General features: G+C 39.7%; 1 protein-coding gene across 2 annotated transcripts in view; it reads right to left on the bottom strand.

The window, feature by feature from the left end:
• FIGN (fidgetin, microtubule severing factor) overlaps window positions 1-18,786 on the bottom strand; it is a 103,666-nt gene extending 84,880 nt beyond the window's left edge. Inside the window, exons 1-2 of one of the 2 annotated variants that reach the window (XM_087733996.1) lie at window positions 18,609-18,786; window positions 17,683-17,852 (exon numbers count right to left, since the gene is read on the bottom strand). In XM_087733996.1, coding sequence (XP_087590122.1) covers window positions 17,683-17,707 — 25 coding nt within the window. In that variant the 5' untranslated portion in view covers window positions 17,708-17,852; window positions 18,609-18,786. The remainder of the gene's footprint in view (window positions 1-17,682; window positions 17,853-18,608) is intronic. The other variant, XM_087733997.1, reaches the window with a different exon arrangement.
• Window positions 18,787-22,154: the final 3,368 nt, after the last annotated feature.

The raw sequence follows: 22,154 nt of genomic DNA, 5'->3' as shown, positions 1-22,154 counted from the left end.
TTCAAGGTATTTCATTAGGAGGTTATTCATTTAAAATAAATGTTTCAACCATATCAAGCTGTAACCTTTCTTGAAATGTAAATGAATGGTTTAAATGAGAAGATTAATAAAGAAGGGATGTTCCAATTCCAAGCATGGCATGCTATGTATTTTTAAATTTGTCTATGCCAGATGCTGTCAGTCAGAACAAAAAACTGTCCAAGCAGACAATCTGTGCGTCTGAATGTTGATCATGTTGGAAAGTAAAGGGGGAGGGGGGAGAGAGTGTGTCAAGGATTCATGGTCCTTCATCTTTGCAGTAGAGCAAACACGTCTCTCAGTATAACGACAGACAGCTGCTTCCACTTTCTAATGTGCCCTAACTTAGATCACTGAAAGAATTGTCAGCACTCAGAGAAACACACAAAGATAACACAGCCAGCTGCCATGAAGGGGGAAACAGCACAGCTCAGAAGAAATGGGATTTGTTCCATTTGCATGATGCTGGCTCCCTTGGGCCCCTTTCTTTCAAATCCAAAGCACAAAAGACAACACTTAACATATTTGCTTAAAGATGACAACCTCATGTTGATTTCATTTGGATGTAACAGTGTCAGGATTACAGATATAAGAATATATTATATCTGTAACAGAGACTGACAAATGTATCCATCAGTGAAACTGTCTGATTCATCTGCTTATACAGCCATTTTACCATCCCAAGGGTGCCATCTAAGTAGTAACTTTAGAAGACTGAAGGTCTAATTTTATTACACCACATTTCAACCTACTAAACAATATTATTTCTAAAATAGATCATTTTTATTGGAAGTCTCCCTGATGAAAAATCCAGTAGACACCGGAGAATTTATGAACTGTATGGGTCCTTTGAACTCAATATACTGCCCATTTTAAGCAACTTTCTTTATACATGATCAAAACCTAAGCTCAAATGACTGAAACCGAGTTAAAAACATAGATGATAATGGTACCTATTTTAATATTACATCATAGTCTGTTGCTATTTGAATATCTGCTGTTTGGCAGTTTGTCACTATTTAGAGTACTTCTTGTTACAGTTCTGCATCAATAAAAGAGTTTCTTCAATAGAAACTCTATGAATAATTGTTGTTCTTCAATACGCTTTGACCAGCTATGCAATCTAATTTTTGGTTGAGGTTTTTTTTTCATTGGGCACTCCAAAAGTCACATGAAAGTGAAAGCCGAACACGCTACTCATCGCATTGCACTGCAGCTGCAGAAACAGAAAACCAAAGGGCACACGTTTGCAAGATCGCCTGTCTGTACGGTTTTATGGACCGGCCTCTTTTTTAATCAGATGAAACAATTAGGCCGTGGTTAAACTCTCTCTAGTTTCAAATGCATTACACCGAGCTGTCTGACGGCAGAAGTATCCTCACCACCACCCCACCACCACGAAGTGACTCTGCATAATGCTCCCTACGCAAACTGCTTTGTCTAGAGGAACTCAAAACTGCTTGTTGCTATCTGCTGCCACCAAGAACTGCACTGTAATTCACTAGATTGAAGTTGTTTTGTAAAATGGAGTTAACTGCTGTACGTGGAATTTCAGCACAGCAGATGGTTACCAATCATTATTTTCAATTTGTTTAGTTTCAAGCAATGGGGCTGGTTGGGAGGAGCAGTGAGGAGAACAGGAATGGGGAGAGGAGCGAGGTTAGGGACACTGGCTTGCAATGCAAGTACTCCTAGATGGCATAGCATTAAAAGGAGAAAAAAAAAGGTCTCTGCTCCAAACTGCAGCAAAGCTAAGGAAAAAAAAAAAAAAGTATAAAATCAGATTTTATACACATATATAGATAAGAAAAAAAAAATACAATACTTAAAAGGGGGCATTTACTGATCAATCATTCTCTGTTCAAGAGTTACCTTACATTTTAAATATTGGAAATGGACTTTAAAGTTTCCAAAGGTAAATTGTCTCTATTCACATTTTGCCATCATTCAAGTTTAAATCACTCTCTACTATAAGTGGTTCAGTTGTTGAACTGGAAATGGAAAAGGAACCATTTATGAACAAGTGCACATGAACAGAAATTAAGCTGTAAATATCTGGGCTGGGCCATTATCGTAGTGCAGAAACATCTGGGGCTGAAACCCAGGCTGGGCCCCACTCCTTCTCTGTTCAGGTAATTGCTTAGAAGATTTATAACTTACTGTTTCCATTAAAAATGGTTTAAAGAGAAATTTGGAGCCTGAATTCTAAAATGAAGATGGCTTTGCTCTTGCTTTCATTTGTTCAGGAGGAAAAAATAAATCCTTTGCCGTTTTTCTGCCCTCTCCTATGTTTAAGAGGTACAATGTTCCACCACAAGGACAAAATTCACACTTTTCTAAATTCAGACCAAAGACATGACACATACCCTTCCAGCGACAAAAATCAGAGACCATCCATTCAGTTCACATTTGAGCTGCTCAGTGCTTTAATACTTCCCAACAACATTAATTTTCAATTATTTTCCCCACATAACCACTTTTTTTCAAAAAAATCCTATAAACTGTATCAATACACTCACAGCATATTCACTTGTCCCTGCTATTTTGATCCACCCAAGAGTCAGTTAGCTCTGCCTGCCACCATGATGCCACGGGTGGTGTGGGCAGAGGCCCTCCACTGGGCACCCCACCGGCACCCAGGAGGGACCACAGGCACCATGACCCTCATGAGGACGTTTCTGGCTCTACGACTTGCTTCCCCCCACTCACTTCAACACAGCCTGATTTTTTTGGGTTTCAGGACAAGCTGTAAAAGCTACCCATTTGAGTGGGTAGACAAGAAAGGCCCAGAATACTGGGGGTTTGGAGGACAACAATAAGGGATATGCTTGGATGATACCAATCCTCTACTGGCAGTTAGGAAAAAAAGATTACTCTCTCCTAGGCAGAACAGCGGGGACAGACTTTGACTGTAAACAACTCTGTCATCAAAAAACTTGGTTATTTAAGACTGACCAGATACCCTAACTATATTTCCAATGCTTTTCCATGACAGCTAAAGCTTATTCTAAGAGTACCCCTAACCCTGCAGAGATTAGGTTTGTAAAGGGGTTAACCATGCCGCCCTCCAGGTGTTACACATCCTTTTTTATTGAGGTTTCTGTATGTTGGGCATTTTACTGCACAGCTCCAACACGCAACACCGAACAAGGGAACAAGTTTGCAACCTGGGTGTATGCCAAGGTTGAAGTGACACACTAGTGACTGTCTCAGCCCCCTGGGAAAATGTGGATTAGATGAAGCACAAAACAATGTCACCATTATTTCTCCAGTAAGTTAACTATCCGTTGGCCACAGGTGATCAAGACATAAAAAGTACTGCCTAGCACTTTCGCAGATTGCGCTCTGTCTTGGAAATTTTTTTTTCCCCTGCATCTCCATAGACTCTGATTATCCTTAGACCGACAAAACCTCTTTGACATTTTGAGGCAATGGAAAACTTTGCATATGGGGTTGCATCAACCTAGGAACATATTAAATAAATCTTCCAAACTGTTATTGTCAAACTCCCCCAACAAAATTTGGACTAGTATCACCCGTAAAGCAGATACCATACACTTCATATACCAAACAGCTTTTTAATTTTTTTTTAAAGTACTTTTAAAGGAAATGTTGGAAAGCTAAATAGGAATTGAGAATAGATCTCCTGATTATAGGCCAGGTGACCTACAAAATAAACAAAACCAATCCCCTTAACTTTTGCTGGATTCTTTCTCAGGTTTTCCTTATGCTGTACAGAAATGTAGAAACTCAACAATGCAGTTAGGCTTCCTGGCTCAACAATAAATGTGTAGCTAAAATGATGTATTCATGCAATTAAAAAGCAAAGTTTGCCCAGAGTAACAGGCCTATCTGTTGAACTACACAGAGAACTTAATGAAGTCAGCAGCAGGAGATACTTTTTCTCCTTCTAAAGTGTACATGCTCCAACCCCATTTCAATTCAAACTGGCAAAATAATATTTAAAAATGCTCAAGCAGGAAGTGCCCAAGTTAAACCAGTACACTTCTAGGAAAGGTTGTACACTTGGTTAATGACACTCTGTGTGACAAAGTTTTCTTAAATATATTTTTCTCCCTAAACATACTCACATTCTTAGACCAAAACTAAACTATGGATTGGGGCATGTCTTAATTTATGGTACTACATCCAAGAATACTTGCTCTTCTGTTCTACTTCAGTAGATCTAAGGAAAATTTGAAGCAGACTATTAGAATCATTTGAATGATTGGAAACCCGCTGATTTCTAATGGTGATATATTAGAGCAGAGAACCATGGTCAAACATTGGAACTGTAGAACAAGCATGACATCGCGAAAATATCAACATTAGTAACAATAGTCCGTAGGAGAACAAAAAACTGTAATATGGCATTTCACGAAACAAAAGGGTCAAGCAATTGAACCTAGGCGACTGGAGTAGGGTTTAATCCCACCTGAATTATTTATTGTCTAGATTTTAGTATGTAATAAATTTTAGTACCTAATTTTGCAAGTCTCAAATACTGTGCACTGGCTTCTATAGTCTTTACTACAGTAAAGAGCAGTGTATACCTCCAGAAAGATTTCTACCAGGTGAAGGAATAACTGTAAGTGAGCCACATGATTATCCATAGTGGATTTGAGTCTTTGCTTTCATAAGGATCACCACTAGAGGAAAAAGAAAAAAAAAAAAAAAAGGCAAACAGAATAGCAAATACAAAAGCCTTCCTCCAAATTAAAAAAAAAAAAAAAAAAGAAAAGGAGAAGGAAAGCAAATCACTTATTGTAGCAAAACTTCAGGAATAACGAGGAATACACACTGAGATTTTATTATGGAACACAAATGGGATCCTCCCTGTAGGTGCCAGTGTTAACACTTTCTGCAAGCGGTTGCGTGGGTGAGGGTCTGGCAGAGGAGGTTACTGGCGTGCCCTCTAGAGGCTGGATGTCTGGCCAAGGAACGTTTCAGCAGCTACTAAAATACAGAGGAAGCTACCAGAACTAGATCTGTAAGCAGTGCTTACTCTTTTTATTTTTTAAGCATATTTTATGCACTCCAAGACACTGTAAGTATTAATACAGCAAACAAAACCTCTAAAGGATTCCTGTCAAGTATAAATGCATGCATAAACAGAAGATATAATTGAAAAAGTCTTTGCTTAATGAGCTCATGGGTGCTTTGGCACAGTGCATAAAATGTAGATTTGAAATTTTAAGATGATATTATCTATTCCCACAGTTGGGCTTTGGAGTCAAAATGAAAAAAAAATAAAATCTATTCAGCATCAATTCAGATTCAGGTTACTCTTACTCTAACATGGAGCCACACCCTACAAATAACAACTATAAATTTTCTTACCACCCACCTGTGTAGTCATAAAGTGTGGATCTTTTTAAAGGCAAAAACATCTCAGGGTAAAACCAGGGTCAATTTTTGCATTGGCAGTAGGTAAAAAGCTCTAATATACCTAGTCAATCATACACTAGTTGAAATACAGCCCACAGAGCACTTAACAGCTCAGCCCAACAAGCATATCACCAAGCGGAATTTGGTGCACAAATGCAAATGGATAGATTTTTTTTTTTAAAAAACCGTACATGATTTTTATCCTTTTTATCTTACTACTGACAGCAACGAAGTCTTATTACAGCTAACTAGGAAACAAACCTGCTTGCCTGAAATCCAGCATTGAACTACCCATGACACTCCAGAAACAGTACACTAGTAAATGATATTACAACATAAAAGAAATCCCTCCTGAAAGTAGTTATCCTATAAGAAACATGGATATACAAGGTTTCACTTCTTTCAGTACCTTTTTACCACATAATGATCACATTAATAGCTATCCAGTCACAGTCTTTTGCTTAAAATATTTACAAAATACCCCAATTTGATACTGGTTGGTATATATAGTAAAAGGAAATGCCACAGGAAAATAGTTATTTTCACCTCTAAAAGGATAGTTAAATGATAAATTAACATCATTAATGAAAACCTCATTATTGCAACTACACAGTACTATTGTACCTGTTCATACTTAATTTTCTTGTAGAAATTACATTATACAACACAACATATAATCGGTTCTGATTGGGGCTAGGAGAGAACCAGTCGTTAACTATGACTAAAATGACCAGTTTTCCAGTGCAGTTGTCTTCTAATTAAATCTAAGTGTGGAGCACAGTCATTGAGGTATGCTATAATGATTTGCTTGGAAGTATTTTTCCCTTTTGTTTTTTTCCCCTCTGCTTATCAGAATACCTTACACCTTTCAAAACTAGAGCTGGAGGGGGGGGACCTGCTTCTGGCAGATACCATGCCAAGGCATGTATTACTCACCATCCTTCCACCCACGTTCAGGAACGCAGCTTATCTATTTCTTAGTTCTTCCCACTAACAGGTACTAACTCAAAAGCTCAGAACTGCACCTCAGTTGCTATTTCAAGAAGAATAGCTTCTTAATGACAAACTAGACTGTCATTTTATTAGCAGCAAAATAAATACAGTTGTAGTACTCAATGATGCATCAAGCTACAGTGATTCCCGTATTTACTGTTAGCTGCTGTGATTACACCCAAACCCAGTTCTGCTCTAGAACAGCTTCCAGCTGAGTATCCCACAACGGCAGTACTGTACCCGTGAGCAGATATCCAGACAGCCTGGCACCCCAGGAGCATATTAAATGGGCACAAGTTTCTCCTCAGTTTATGGTTAGTGTTTTCTATAAGATCAGACTTAGAGAAGAAATAACTTATTATATCAGAGTCTCTTATCTTTACAGTGAAAGACTGCAGGTCACCTGGTAGAGGACACAACAGATATTAAAGTGATTATAGCCTTGATCTTAGTCAGAAGATAGAATTACATGTGTGTTGGTAGAGATGTCAGTAAGACCATGCAGAATGGCACTTTTCTGTGTTTTAGAAGCATAGTATTTCTACGTTTACTATATTTCAAATACAAAAGAGTTTCACAGTGGCAGGGTAAGACCGAGAGGCTGGGAACGGGGCAGGGGGGCTGGGGGATGTGGGTAGGCAGAGAGAAGGGGGCCACAGAACGGCTTTGAAAAGCCAGGAAGGAGAGCTTCTATTTTTCTGCAATGGGTTTATATCAGCCAGGCTTAAATAATGGTATTGCAAATTGAGGCCCAGGGGAATTTGGAGCATACAAGCGAGCTTTTGTTCGCCAAACCCCAAAAGGTATGTGGGAGATTTGGGGGTTTGTTTCCATTTAAACGGCATATGTATTTCCAAACCATAAGTTAAACTATTTTGCTCTGTTTATTGTACAGCCTTGCTGATCCAGTACCTGTTAGGAAAAATATTTTTCCTAGCCAATATAGTGATAACTCTTCGAAGTAACAATTATCTGTTACTGTATTTAGCACTTTCATTTAATTCCCTTCAGAACTTTTGAACAAGGAAGAAAACAACAAATCTAATGTAATAAGCTTCTCAGAGGGAAGGGGAAAAAAAGAGACGGAAGGGGAAGCAAAAGAGAGCGAGCACTGCTAGAAGTCATTTGAAGGGATGCAAGCTTTCCAGTGTAAACACAGAAGCTAATTAGTATGTTGTGATTTTAAAACATATTCTGTTATCAGAAAGCAAAATAGAAATCTGTACTAAAAAAAAATAATATTCTTCTGAAGTCTTTAAAGCAGGTGGACAAAAATGTAGGCACATACAAACATACGCCTCTACTCCCCCCATCCCCACACACATGCACAGATACAAAATTGGGTTAGTCCTCTGTAAATAGGCTTAGCTCCTGTAAATATATCTCAGGATTTTAGGTGTACTTTTTCTCACTGTAAGATTTCTAAACAAAACCAGTTTAATCTAACTCCCTCTGATTATTACTAGAAACTCATTATTTGAGGACATCTATCTTTACAGTAACTATGCACCATTAAGGAGCACAATGCCCATAATTGTTTAAAAAAGCCGGGGGGGGGGGAAAGGAAGAAGGGGGATCAGGAGGAGGGAGAAGCTAACTAAGGGTGATTTTGCAAATAGAACAGCATCATCTACTCTGCATTTTGCTCCTTGGAACATTTACACAGTAACAAACTGAGTTTAAAGTTTCCTCAACCCAAAATCACAAATGAGTCATTCGTTATACCTTTACGTAACACACGTATTTTCGTCCTGATGAATTTAAAATGTGTTCTTACAGCCACCAGGAAAAAAATCAAAAGCCCTATTTACTCTATCATACAGCATTAATACCTCAAGAGGGAGATTGTAGCATTTAAGAAGTACAAATAAAGCTAATGCCTACCATTTTCTGGGGAAATTCCTTATAACCCTCATCACCTGGCTTCTAAGATTTGTTGCACACCTGCATATCCAAAGTCAATACAAATTGCAGGGACTCGGCGCCTCTGATAACTGAGCACCCAAAAGCGGAAACCTGAATTGCACTTGCTGAGATGCAATACTATTCGTGATGTTATCTCAGCCACTCAGAGCCTTCAAGCTCAAACTGCAGCTGTTGTAGCAGCTCTGAAACAGAAAGGAACAGTAACTTTAGCTGAAGACGACTTGCCTGTCATGAATGAAAGCAACGACTTTTACTATTTCTAAACAGCTGACATCCTGGGGAGGGGGGGCGGGGAAGAAGGGTGTTTGCTAATTACTCAATAACAAAACATCTTTCCTCAATCAGTCGTGAAAATTATTACTCCAAATGAATACTAGTGTCAGTCTGTCTGTTATTCTGTACTGTACGGATAATCTCCTCGGTGATGGAGGAAATATCACATTATGACTCTTTGAACATTTCTAACTCGTGAAAACTTTTAAAATGTCATTCATTAAGGCACTCATTATTCACAGTCTCTGTAAGCGCATGATGAGATATATTTTTATCTGTATCTAACTTTAAAAACAAATCTGAAGAGAAAGGCTTCTTACTTAACTATGTGTCTCAACAAAGACATTCTCTGCATATTAAGGTATGCCTTTGGTACCACTGTCGCATTGACAAATGCTAGGGCCCAAATAACTAGAAGTGCTTCATACCCCTCATTACATAGGATTTACTGACTTTTAGCTTCAACTCTTTACCAACGCTAACATTAATCTGAATAACAGATTAAATTTCTCGACAGGACTACCATGGTACCAGCTAAATTAATGTTACCGCTAAAGTTTTTAAACTGAAAGCAGAAAAAGACACCAGTGTTGTAGCATAAAGAACGCCTACACAGGACAGGAGTATGAAATTAAATGAATGAAAGTCAAAGAACAAAGTGAAAATCAATGATTAAAAAAGGTTCATAGCTGCATGAACAGTTTCCAAAATATATTTATTTCAGCTTTTATTGAAGGCAATGAGCAAGAAATAAAGAATTATCAGAAATTCTATAAAGACATGAAAAATTACTGACTTTAAAAGAGTATCTGCCTATTTATAGTGTGTTCGATACAGCACCAGCATAGATATGTAGTTAATACAAAGCTGCAGATCTAACACTAGCAAACACAAGAACACTTAATTTTGTAAATTAAGCTTACATTCAGCTGGAGAGTTAGCAAATTTACAGTCTCCTTCCATATTAAAAATAAGTGAATCTTGCTAGTTTAAACCCAGCAATATTCTGACTGAATGGGGATATCCAGTTCACAAATTATCACAGGTGACTTTAAGCCTATATTACCTTTATAAAAACCAATACACACTATTTTAAATTTGAATTTCTCTATTTTAATCATATGGATGACCTATCAATTAAGTGTAAAGATCTTCAGCAAACTCCATATGTATTTTAAATAAACCAATTTTATAGAGTGCAAGAAAAGATTTGTAAAAACATGTTGTCCAAACTGAGTTTGCACACAGCAACATTGCACTATTCTTTTAGAGCTGCAAGAGTTGTTCATATACCAAGAGTGTATTTCTATAATACTGTATATAGTGATGTGGTCCACAAATGCCAACAACAAGGGACTGAAAATAGGATCAATTCTTTTCCTTCTCAGAAACAATCTTGTAAGCATCTGAATTCCCAAAGACATAAAAGAATAGTTACTTTTCTGAGATCTTTTGATATCACTCTTCATGGTGGAGCTATCCACGAGTGATGGTAAAGATCTCTTTTGAAAGTAAATGGTGCACCTTCAAGTGTGTTCAGATACGTCTTTGCTGTTCCTTTCTATGTTTCTCAAGTTTTACTTGAAAAGGATGCTTGATTTTTTAAAATTTGGTTTAGGTATCACAATGGGACACCTTATATCAGTCAGTGCTTGCAAACCTTATTCTTCCAGCATAGAATCTAGCTGTTTCTTTCTCTGTGTCAACACAGGAGGCTGAAGTAATCAGAGGGGTCTAAAGAAGACAGAGGACGTTAACCTGCACTTTCTCAGAATCTGTGATGAGTAAGTTCATACTTTCAACATGACCACACTGAGCCGTAAGGTATATAAATAGCTACTTTTCATCTAAAAGCACAGCTATCACAGAAGTTTGTATAGCAGCACAATCAGTTCATAATATTTTAAATGTCAATATTGATACTATTGCCAGGGATTAATAATTTCTGCATATGACTTTATCATTCCCATCCACCCTCTGCTGTCACTCAGTAATATAAAGTAATTGTTGGCTTTTCCCCTCACCATGTCTCCAGAAGAAACATACACAAGGTAACTTCTGTTGTACTGTCTAGGAATATCTTTGCAGCAGTACAGTTCTCATAGTTTTATTAAGTTATAATTCAAGCTCACTGTATTACACTTTTTTATTAATGACTTGCTTGTATGCTAGAATGGAGAAGACAGAAGGGGAAAAACCTCTCAGAGGAAAATAGCGATGTTATTTCCAACATATTAAAAGGCAAACAGCAGTTGTTCTAAATCAGGAAAAAAAAAAAAAAAAACAAACCAAACCCAAACAAAAAAACCTTGAATGAGAGCGTGAAGATACATTCCTGCCACAAACTCCTGTAACCCACCAGGTCCAGCTCCTTCTCCCATCTCCTCTCAGTATTCATTTTCAAATTCCATTCAGATTAGCAGGATTTACACAAACGTGCATTAATGTGTCCCTTAAGTATTTTATCACACTGAAGACGAGAAACAAAAAGTTTAATTATGACCCATACCGGAGAATCATTCATTCAGACCCTGCTTAATTAGATGTGAGACAGCTATCTTAGATCATGAAGTTTGACCACAGTATGCTCTTACTGCTAGAGTATTAATGCAAATAAGATACAGATTACTGAAACCAATTTATCATCACCAATCTATAACCAGCTTGATACATGCACACATTCAAAAATATCGCACAAAATAAATTGTGGAAAACATCTTCATGCATTGAGCAATTCATATACAGAAAATGAACTATATGATTTAACAAAGAGTACATGACACATTAAAAGTAGAATACGAAAGGGTTAAAAACAGATAACAAGAAGTCCAAACAATATGTGATTTCAAGGAACCTGGAGCAAAAATGGACTTGCATCACCAAAGTCTGCTATCGCATCAAAATAATCCCAGCATTTTTCTCCACGTCACTTTCAGGATGTTTCAAATTCAACTAACAACATACTAGCAGTAGCTGCACTATACTTTAAAAGAACTGAGAAAACAGTTTCTCACTAACAGTTAACTAATATGACTGGTAATTGCTATTTCAGTGTTTCATGGCACATCAGACTACACACTTAATAGACTATTATAAAAAATTAAAAAAAAAAAATCAGCCAGTGACATGACAGCCATCTGTAGTTGCATTCTTTTTAATTATAGCTGAAACAGATTAAACTTTTTTCTATATGCAGAAAAACAGTTTAAAGAACAAAGTTTTATTCCATTATTTAAATATAATAATGCTTGGCTGTTCATTCTATTATACAAATACAATAGCCATTGTAGTGAGGAGTGTTGCTTATATGATTAAACAGATAGTTCAGTATTATGATATGTTTGACAGGTACCGTTACTAGCACTACAGGAACAGACATACAATATTGTTATTACCATACTGTGTGTGCCAATACCTCGTAGCAATATAACTCAGCAAAAGGGAAGCATAGACTCCACATTTTCATCACTGCAGACGTCTCCGTACGCTCTTAATCAGTGGTGCTTTCTGCAGATTACACTTTCTAGTATTCTTCGCATTCTCAAACTGACCTGTCAAAGCCTGATCTCCCCCCCAGTTTCTCAAGACTTTGGTAACCAAGATTGACCGACTATTTCTCTTTCCATTTTACCCTCACTTGTCACGCACCGAGACCAACATCAACAGGTATTTAGAAGCAATAGTAGTAAAGTCCACTTGTATTTAGTAGGTTGCTACAAATACAAATTATCTTCTAAGAAACATAATACATTCTCTTTAATATGCTGATCAGGGGGTGGCAGGTACAATTATTAAAGGACTGAAAGCCTTAGATTTCCTTTGACCTCCATTACAGTCTAGGACTCTCTGCTCCTTGAAGGATAAGATTGTATTTGTCGAACCTATGGTAACATACTGCAAGTGGATTTTCTCTGTTCTTCCGTATTAGCCATCATCCTTTAAAGGAATAGTTTCACTAAGGGAGATGTATATGTTGTCTTGAGATTCAGAGATTTTTCTTTTTTCTTCTTTTTTTTTTTAAGAAAAAAAGAAAAATTGAATGATCTTAAGGAATTTTCTTTATGCTCGCATTTCTCACACACTCTATAAAAATATCATTGACGTAGGGTGAAAAGGTCGCATGCCTCACAGAAATGGAGCCAAGTACTCCAGTAAGGTTTTTCACCTGGAAAATATCCCTATAACTAATTCTATGTATTGGAATTTTTTTATTATTATTTTAGCAACAAAAAAACCCTCCAGGCCTTTTCCTAGCCTAGAGTTCCCTGAAGTGTTCTTTCCCATAAGGAAGATAAGTTTTCACTTAGAGGATAGCATCTCTAGCAGCAAGAGTTTAATACTCTGCAACAATATCAGGGATATGCAATCCTGAATTTACAGCTCTTCAAATTACTTTTATAGCTATACTGTTCATTTTGGATCAGATGCTTATCTAAAATTCCATATATTTTGGTAGCCATAATATCTGATTTAAAACAGCTTCCAATAAGCCAAAGAACGGTACTAAAAAAGAGAAAAAGCCACCAAAAAAAAAAAAAAAAAACCAAGCACAGTGGGCCAGATTCTGGGAGCTGTAAATTACTGTAGCTCTTTAAAGCTAAACTGTTTTATACCAGCTAAGGATTGGGCCCAATATGCACAATTCCACTTCAAAGTTTATTTTTTTTTTCCACATGCATAGTGCTTTGCTTTTCATCTGCTCTGTTAATAACACATGAGAATTCCTAATTAGTTTATCCCAAATTCCTCTACAGTTATTTTAATGCCTTTTCTTATCAATGACTCAGGAGGAGAAAAAAGTGCTGATTGATCAATTAATCAAGCTTTATTGACATACAATATTCCTCAATACTTCAGAAATGTCTGCAGAACAATTTCCTCCAATCATAAGATCAATGAATCAATGTAAAACCTCAGTAATTAAATTTATCAACTCGGTATCAATACATCTGGCACTTTATGAAAGTATTATGTGAAGTTTGTTCTCTTAAGGGATATATTGATTGAGGGCAAAGAGCCAAATATTTCTATTATTAGATCTGGGAATGCTAGATCAAAACTCAGTCTGCTACAAACAACATACAAATGTTTCATATACACAGATCTCATGCTGATTCTGTACCATTAAACCCATTCCTAACAAGCAGGTAAGCCTATTAATTGATGATTAAGACTAGAGGAAGATCAGTCATTATATTCAATGCTTCTTGTATGCATTCATTGAAAAAACGTATTGACAGGAACCGTACAGAATCATTTTCCTCTAGGAATTATATTTTAGAAAAGGAGGAGACCGTCTAAACAAAAGCAGATCTCAAACCTTGTTCATGCAGCATAAAATAACCTTAATTAATTAATTAAATTTTGAAACTAAAGCTTTGCAGTCTGAAAGAGAGTATCACATCTCTCTCCATCGTATATAGTAGTTATTAATTGAAAGGTGAACAATAAAGCCTAAAGATGACACATCTGATAAGAGCCATATTAAAAAACAAAACAAGGAAACAAAACCACCATCCAAGTGTTTACAGTTTAATTTTTAAAGGTCTAATATACAAACTATTCTGAAATATATTTTTAGTTGCTATCCCTTACTACATATGCGTAAGCAAGTAGGGCATAAAAGTTCATGAAGTGTCATTTTATCATTTATAAGAAAAAGAGTAGTAGGCTTTTTAAATCAAGAAAAAAACCAAAACAAACAAAAAAAAAAGCAGAAGAATTTTTGGCTCTGCCTAAACAAAAAAAGTCTTAAAGAACAGCTAATGACATGACTGTCATTTTTTCCCATGAACTGTATGATGAAGATATCAGTAACAATACAATCTTCATATTTCTAAAATACTGCTAGAATAAGAGAAGCAAATATCCCTGTGCTTTCACAGATGTTGCAATAAATAAAAACAATTTGATCAAGTACTGAAGGTATCTTATTATGAAGGGGGGAAATAACAACAAAAACCCCAAACCCACCAGATTCGTGTAGGAGTCACATCCTGTTACAAACATCAAACAACAATGAGCCTTTATTACCATGCTATGATTCCTTCATTTCAAACATGATTAATTAGCAAGTATAACACTCACCAAAACTCCCACCACGCTGCTGTTTGCTGCCTATTTGCACATGGGTATCTATCAAGTATCCATAAGCAGTATTAGTCTCATCTATGACACTGAAGAAAAGAAGTCAAAGCATCCTGCTTTAAGGAAGATTTCGCTCATACCTTAGCCAAAAAGAAAAGAAAAGAAAACAAAAACCCAACAATAAACAAACACCAAAGCCCTCTTTCATCGAAGGGATTCCCTGCTAATCCAAACACAAACTTCATGCAAAATGAAAAACTTTTCTAAAAAGTTGCTAAACAATTCAAATGGTTGAAAATAAGTGAAGATAAAAGATAAGTTTAGACTTGATTTTGGTCTTTTTTTTTTTTTTTACTTGAAACCCTAACTTTATATACTATTTGAAATACACTGCTTCTGTTGAGAATGAAAGTGTAGTTCATATGTTAAAAATGGAAACAAAAAGAGGATAAGAAGGGGAAGACACACTTAACAGGTCTCTTGACATGTTTTAAGCTGTGCAAACAAATATCTTCAAACATACCTTACTTGCAATAAACATTACTTTGGCAGTAAAAGAAACTTTGCTTCACGGGGAGGAGAAGTGGAAACTGAGATTACAAATACAGAAGAAGAAACAAGACTGAGATGAGAGCAAAAAAAAAAACCTGAAATTGCCTTCTGAAGCTGAACTCTACAAATACCATCACAAAAACAACAGAAAAAGGTTCAATTTGGAAGCAACAGATGTATTCCTAAGCAAGAAAATATCCCCGATGAAATAATGTACGGACATACAGAGAGGATCTTTAAAAGTATGAAAAGAGATGCCTGTGTGGAAAAGCTAAAGTTTCAATGTGGAAATAAAATTAGGCAGAAGATCCGATACCTCCTTGGTTTACCAGCTCTGTATCACAGATACTTGATGACTTTGTCACGCCCAGAGCAGAGTCATTTTTAAGTGCAAATCAGTCCTACTCTCTCTAGCTTTTTCAATTTTATAAATTTGGGATCAAAAACATCAAAGCAGCTTCCACTTCGGACCTAACTTTTAGAGGATCAATGTGACAAGTCACTGCTTGATAGATGTTTCTCTTGATAAACGACTTGTTCAAAAGAGACATTGTAGCTTTCATTTCCTGACCACAACACACTTTTAATTTGCAACAGCAGAGCTGCTCGAGTGTGACTAGTTCCCACTTTCCAGCCTTTCAGGATTGTGGCACTGTCAGGCCACATACATGGGCAAAACAAAAACTCAGAAAGAGGTGCATCTGCAACAAGAATTGTAGCGAAACTTTTCCTCAAACAGCAACCTGATTGTGTTTGATTTCTCCTAACAGTGGGCTTCTAAACCCCCCTCCCAACCACCTCCAATCCCTAACATTTTAGGGAAGGGGGGAAGAGAGGAAAAATCATATTTGGAAATATATACTTAAGTGCCATAGAATATATATAGCTGCCTAATAGTATTGTGTTTATTATACATATATATATTACTGCTACTATAATTATTATTATTATCTGGGAATCGCATTTAACAGTCCAAACCATCCACACCATCCAATTTCAGCTCTCAGCATACTGTCCGATTCCCGATTTAAAATTTATAAATGTAATATCCTCCTCATCACAAGCAGCAGTCCAATCTGCTCTGAATATATATTACAGCTTTAACATCACAGAGGGAAATCTCCCATCTGGCAATCACATTCGCTCCAACAGCTCTAGGAAAAAAAAAAAAAAAAAAAAAAAAAATGTTCCGCTCTCGCTCGCTTGCTCGCTCTCCTCCTTAAAACATTTCTCAGGGCAAATTATGTGCATCTAAAATAAACAGTCGGCTTATTGATCGCTTCAAAGTCAACAAGTTCTAAATGCAAAATGCAATCAGATCTTTCCCATCATATAGCACCCAGGATATGTTTAGCAATATAGTCACCTACAGCACCAAAACAGGAGCATACATTGTGCAACTGCTCTCTCAATTTCTTTCTTGCATTCAGATATGTTATTACGAGAGATCATCAGCCACACACGCCAGACCTCCCCCTTATCCCAAACACACACACACGCGCGCGCGCACACACACACACGCTCGCGCTCTCTCCTAGGGTCTCTCTCCATCCTTATTTGTTGCTACCACACGCAATTAAAAGTGAACGTACCCCCTTTTTTGTTGCACAGAACAGACTAATAGTCACTTCTGTTGTTAGTTGCTTAGCCTTAATTGCATACCTAGAGGTGCACCTACTGCACCACAAGGAGATCTGTTGAAATTCCCCATGCTCCATTTTATCTGACTTTTTTGGAGGAGGGGGTGGCGTGGGGGGCTGGAGAGTGACCGTTAAAATGAAGCCAGTTTCAGCACCTGATTATTTCATTCTGTTACACATTGAGAACAGAGCAGTGGGAACCAGACACTTGTAAACTGAGCATAGAATACCAGTTATAAATAGTGTTAAATATTCGGCCACAACAGTAGTTTTGTTTGTTTACATGCAAAACGTTCCCCCACCCCACATCAGTTAAAACCTCTAGCAGATGATTACGCTGAAAGTAAGAAAGGGAAAAGCAGCTGGAGTTCAAATAAATACTCACAAATTCACTTTGCAAAAGGAAAAGATGAATTTTAGGCATGTATGTATGAGTACATAGACGTATAGGTATATATATTCATTGCTACGCATTTTCCCCTTCTCCAGTCACCGAGTTTTACTAATTTACATACCATTGGAGTTCAGTGGTGTATATAGTGCACTGCTAGTAGCATGCAACTTTAGGTTTTACAACTGAGATCAATACAATGGACAAAACTAATGCTATAATCGAAGCAGAAATGATAAACAAATGATAGCAAGAGAAAAAAATGCTTATATATACACAAGTGAAAATATACTATTAAACATTAGGTATTTATTACAAAATATTTGCATGCAGAGTCCTCGGTGCGTTATCATGCTATTTAAATTTGTCTTTGCTATTTAGATGCAAAGGAAGTAGATCCCAAAACGGACATACCATAAACACTGGTGCTACTGATCATTTCTTGCTGGCAGCACAAAAAGCTGAATTGGATTTTTCACAAGCAGGAATTCCAAAGGTTGCTTTTCATTAAAGCCACTTTTCCTCTCAGCTATCAAATGTCACTGCCTTGAAACGTGGGCCCTTTCGTCAGGTATTCATTTAACCTACATGCATATAATTAAGTGGGAAAGCAACATCAACAAAAAGGGGATCTCAGATCACAAGAGAAGAAAGAAAGGGGAAAAAAAAGCACATGACCAGGAATGCAAGTCCATGTCAATTTCACTCACTCCCATTGAAACTAACAAGAGCTCCAGGGAGGATAGTAATAGGATCAGTGGATTGTATATACCATTAAATTATACATCTTTCTCTCCCTTCCGAGCCAACAATACGCCCACCACGCTGTACCCCCTCCAAGATGATGTGCTTACATTTTACTGCAACAGCTCTTCTGACATATTCGTGCCCCCCCCAGCCAAGACACAGCAATTTAAACCTAACTTTTGTTTTGCGAGATTCTTATTTGCACTTATTTGCTCAGAAGTTAGTTGCCTCAAAGTCCAGCCCCGCGTTACCTGCAGTTTATTATTTTCACTGCAACTTAAAAATAAATCCAATTAGGAGGAGGAGGTGGGGAGGGAGCTTGCAATCGCGAACTCTTAATCTGCCTACTATTGTTGGCAATGATCAAGGAGGAAAAACCATGCACTGCGATTGTATATCTGTACTTTCCAGACTACGATTAGGAAAGCAGACCGGAGCGTTTAGTATCAGAAAACGACCGCGAATTAGGCAAAATATTTAGGGCACGAGCGGGCGATTAAAAAAATACGCGGCTGTCTCGGAGAGCTTTAAGATTAAATAAAATTTAAAACGATGGTAGGAAGACTAGAAAAAAAGAAAAAAGATCCTCTTACCTGGAGATTTGGTACAAGAACCCGATAGGTTAGAGTAGCATCGATCCGATGTGTTTGCTGATGAATGGGGGCTCGGGTTAAGTGAAGGTGCCTATGATTTGAAATCATTCCAAGTTTTTGAAGGGAAGACTGACTGCAGCCTCTGCCATGTTGGAATTTCAAACCCAAAACAGCTGCTTTGCAAGGAGCCAGCATGCCAGCAGCTGGACGCCTGCGCAGAGCGCCGCCGAGCCAAATTCAAATCACTTTCACGCGAAGAGCCAAAGATCAGTTTTCAAAGGGGGAGCGGCGCGGGGGGCGGGGGCGCTCCGCGGCCCTGCGCGCCAGGGCCGCCGCTTCCCGCGGGGGGCGGCGGGGCGCCCGCGCCGCGGCCCCGCTCCCGCTCCCCGGGGCGGCGGGACGGGGGCAGCGGGCTCAGTCCGCGGCGGCGGCGGCGGGGCTCCCCCCCGGGCGCGGCGGCGCTCCGCGGCGCGGGGTGGCTGGGGGAGGGCCGGGGCCTAGCGGCGGCCCGCGGCCGCGGGGCAGGCGGGCAGGGAGCCGGCGGCGGAGGCTCCCCCGGCCGCGGCCGCCCCCGCTCCGCCGCGGCCGCCCCGCGCCTCCCCGCCTGGGGCCGGGGTGGCGTCCCGGCTCGGCCGGCGGCGGCCTGCGCGGCTGCCCTCGCCGGCCGGCGTCTGCGCCACGTCCCCGGGCGGCCGGTGTCGGGGCTCACTGGCCGCCACCGCCTCCCGCCTGAGGAAAATGGCCGGGGTGGAAGTGCCCCGCGCGCCGGCGGGCTCGTCCCGGCCCGGGCGGCGGCCAGCGCCGCGCAGAGCTGCCCCGTCCCCGCGCTGCTCCCGGGGAGCCCCAGCAGCTGCCCGCCGGAGCCCGGCTGCTAGCAGCCGCGGCGAGGCATTCCCGGTAGCCGGCAATGGCTGAGGGGCCCCGGCAGCCACACCTCCCTCTGCCCGCACTTCCCCGGCTCGGCGGGGGATGGATGGCAGGGAGCCAGCTACCCCGGCCCACAGCTGCCGGGGACTCCCCTTGCATAAGAGGGATTCCCCGGGGGGCTGTTAGACGGGCTTTACAGCCTCTTTATGCTGGCAGGGAAGGCATAAAGTGGCCACGCTGCACAAATTGGGCCCTCCCTCTCATACACCGGTTACGCTGCCTCTCGCAAACGGGTCTTTCTCTGTCTCTCTCCGGCGTGGCCGACCCGCCGTGGTGCCCGGTGCGATGGGCACCGGGCTCCCTCCATGCCATCCCTGCACACCTCTCTGCGCCCACCTCCCTGTTACCACAGCTATGGGAAGGGGAGCGAGGGCTTCCCACGAGACAGATCTACGTTCCTGTTTTTACACCTGATGGGACTATCAGAGCATTTTTACCTTCTCTTCTAGCAGAGAAGAAGCCATGCTGTCCGGATGCTGTTCCTGGGCTCTGGCTTAGGGTCCTGCTGGAGTGATTTCACTTCCTCTCTTCCTGGTCTTGCTGAGGAGTTAAGGATGGCTTGGGAGGGTTGTTTGTCCATCCTGGATGTAGAAGAGAAGGATTAAATTTTTCTTAGTAAAAAAGGGAGCTGCAGTGGGAGCCTGGGCTCTGGAGGAGGCAGAGGAGACCAGTCCCAGGGGATTAGCATCTGGAGGAGTGAGAATGGGCTCGTTTCCTGGCTGTTTTCCTTTTCACTAATATAGTAGGCCTAAATAAAATTCACAAGTAGTTGCCAGCAGAAGCTGCTGTGAGCTGTCAGCCACTCCCTATCCTACCGGGTAATGGAAGCGGAAAAGCAAGGACCGGAAGGTCTGTCTGATTCATGTGGTCCATGAAGTGGTTCGGTCAACCCAAAATGATTTTTACCAGCTGAAGACTCTTTTGGGAGGCCTGAGCCCCCCAGGTGACAAAGCTGTGCTGAGAGATTGGAAATCAAAGGACGGAGGAAAACAGCTAGACAAACTTGTGCTTATTAAGGATATGGAAGGTGTTCCTAGCTCACTTGGACTGCTAGGGATAACGCTAGCACTGCTACACGAGGAGAGCACTGCTAGTGAAATGGCAAGGTGTCCTGAAGCAAGGAGCTCATTCTAGAGCAGATACAGCTTATATTAGCAAAACTGCTCTTGCTTCCCATTATGTCCCAACTAAAACAAAACATATATGTGAAAACACAGTTTAACTGAATATTGGGATAGAGAGCTATTTTTAGAACTCGCAGCATAGCTATAGCAACAGAAGTCTATAGAAATTGCTTTTAGACAGCTGCCCAGAGCAGCCAGCAGACGAGAAACTCCACCACAACATCTGCTGCGTCCCAGGCTGCAGCGTGCTCTTCTGACACCTTTTCCCTGCCTTCAGCATCAGGTGCCTACGAGCAGTGGGCCCATAGCCTGGATCAGCCCATTAGCTGTGCAGATAGCCACCCATCGTCCCTTCTACAAGAGCTCATGGGTATTAAGTGGCAGCTTTGGCATTAATGCAAGCCAGCAACTGTTCCAAATGCAGGTAACACGTCAGTAGCCCCTGGTGTTCACTAATTTGACCGAACTATACATATTACACTTTGCGGTCTCTGATGCTGAAATCTGCAACACAGCATATTGCCTCTGCCAGCGTTACCAGCACCAAGCACTGAAAATAAGAAGTCATGGTCCCAAGATCATGAAGTTGGTCTAACAATCATATCATTAAACATAAAAGTAATTCTTTTTGTCTTTGCTATTTTATACATCTGGATTCCTTTCCCCATTTTTTTCCAAAACCATGGCACTATGCACTTTTTCTCTCAAGTGAAAGATAAGTTTCTTGCACAATTACAGAGCTCCATGGCTTGTAGCTACAGGAAAACAATGGTGACTATCATAAGGCATTATTAGATGAACACCAGCACTTTTGAAATTTTCTGACCAGTAAAGAATATAATTATCAATTTTAGTATTGCATTAACCTCAGTATTTTCATTTTATACACCTATATTTTTCTTCCCTTCAGGCTTCTCATGCCACATTAAAATAGCCTGAGCTGAAACAGTAGCCATGCAGTATATGTTTGTATGGGTCGACATTCATCTCTGTACAGAAGGTCAGCATAAGGCTTACGTACCACATGAAGTCCTTATTTTGAGGTCTGAATTAGGCTGAAGTGAAGGCCTTGTTCAGCTCACCTGTACATGGATGAATTCCACACTTTGTTTAAAATACCACCAAACAGTCTTGATCTTTTTGAATGAGAAATTCTCAGACTTTCAAACTGGGAATGTTACTTTGAGCCTACTTCTACATCTAGGTGAAACGTTCACAATGAAATTCAAAACCACATGAAACTTGCCTGGTCTCGGGTTTTGTTACAAACTCCAAACTCAGACCAGGCTCCTTGAAAGGTTCATGGACCTTTTCAGCAAATCTAGATTAATAACATTTAAACCATTTGAATTGTGAAACCAAAACAAAAGAAAAAAAATCCCAGGAAACAAAGAACAAGAACATCTAATGATGCTACTGCGTCAGTTACCCAGGGATGCTGATGTGATGCACGCAGACTTTGTAGTTACTACTTAGTATATCTAGTAAAGGTTTT

The sequence above is a fragment of the Nipponia nippon genome, unplaced genomic scaffold (genome assembly GCF_047370975.1).
Source record: "Nipponia nippon isolate SJK-2023a ecotype South Korea unplaced genomic scaffold, ASM4737097v1 scaffold_5, whole genome shotgun sequence".
Lineage (NCBI taxonomy): Eukaryota > Metazoa > Chordata > Aves > Pelecaniformes > Threskiornithidae > Nipponia > Nipponia nippon.
Note: the sequence above shows the minus strand (reverse complement) of the source record. Positions and strands in the feature narration are given on the sequence as shown.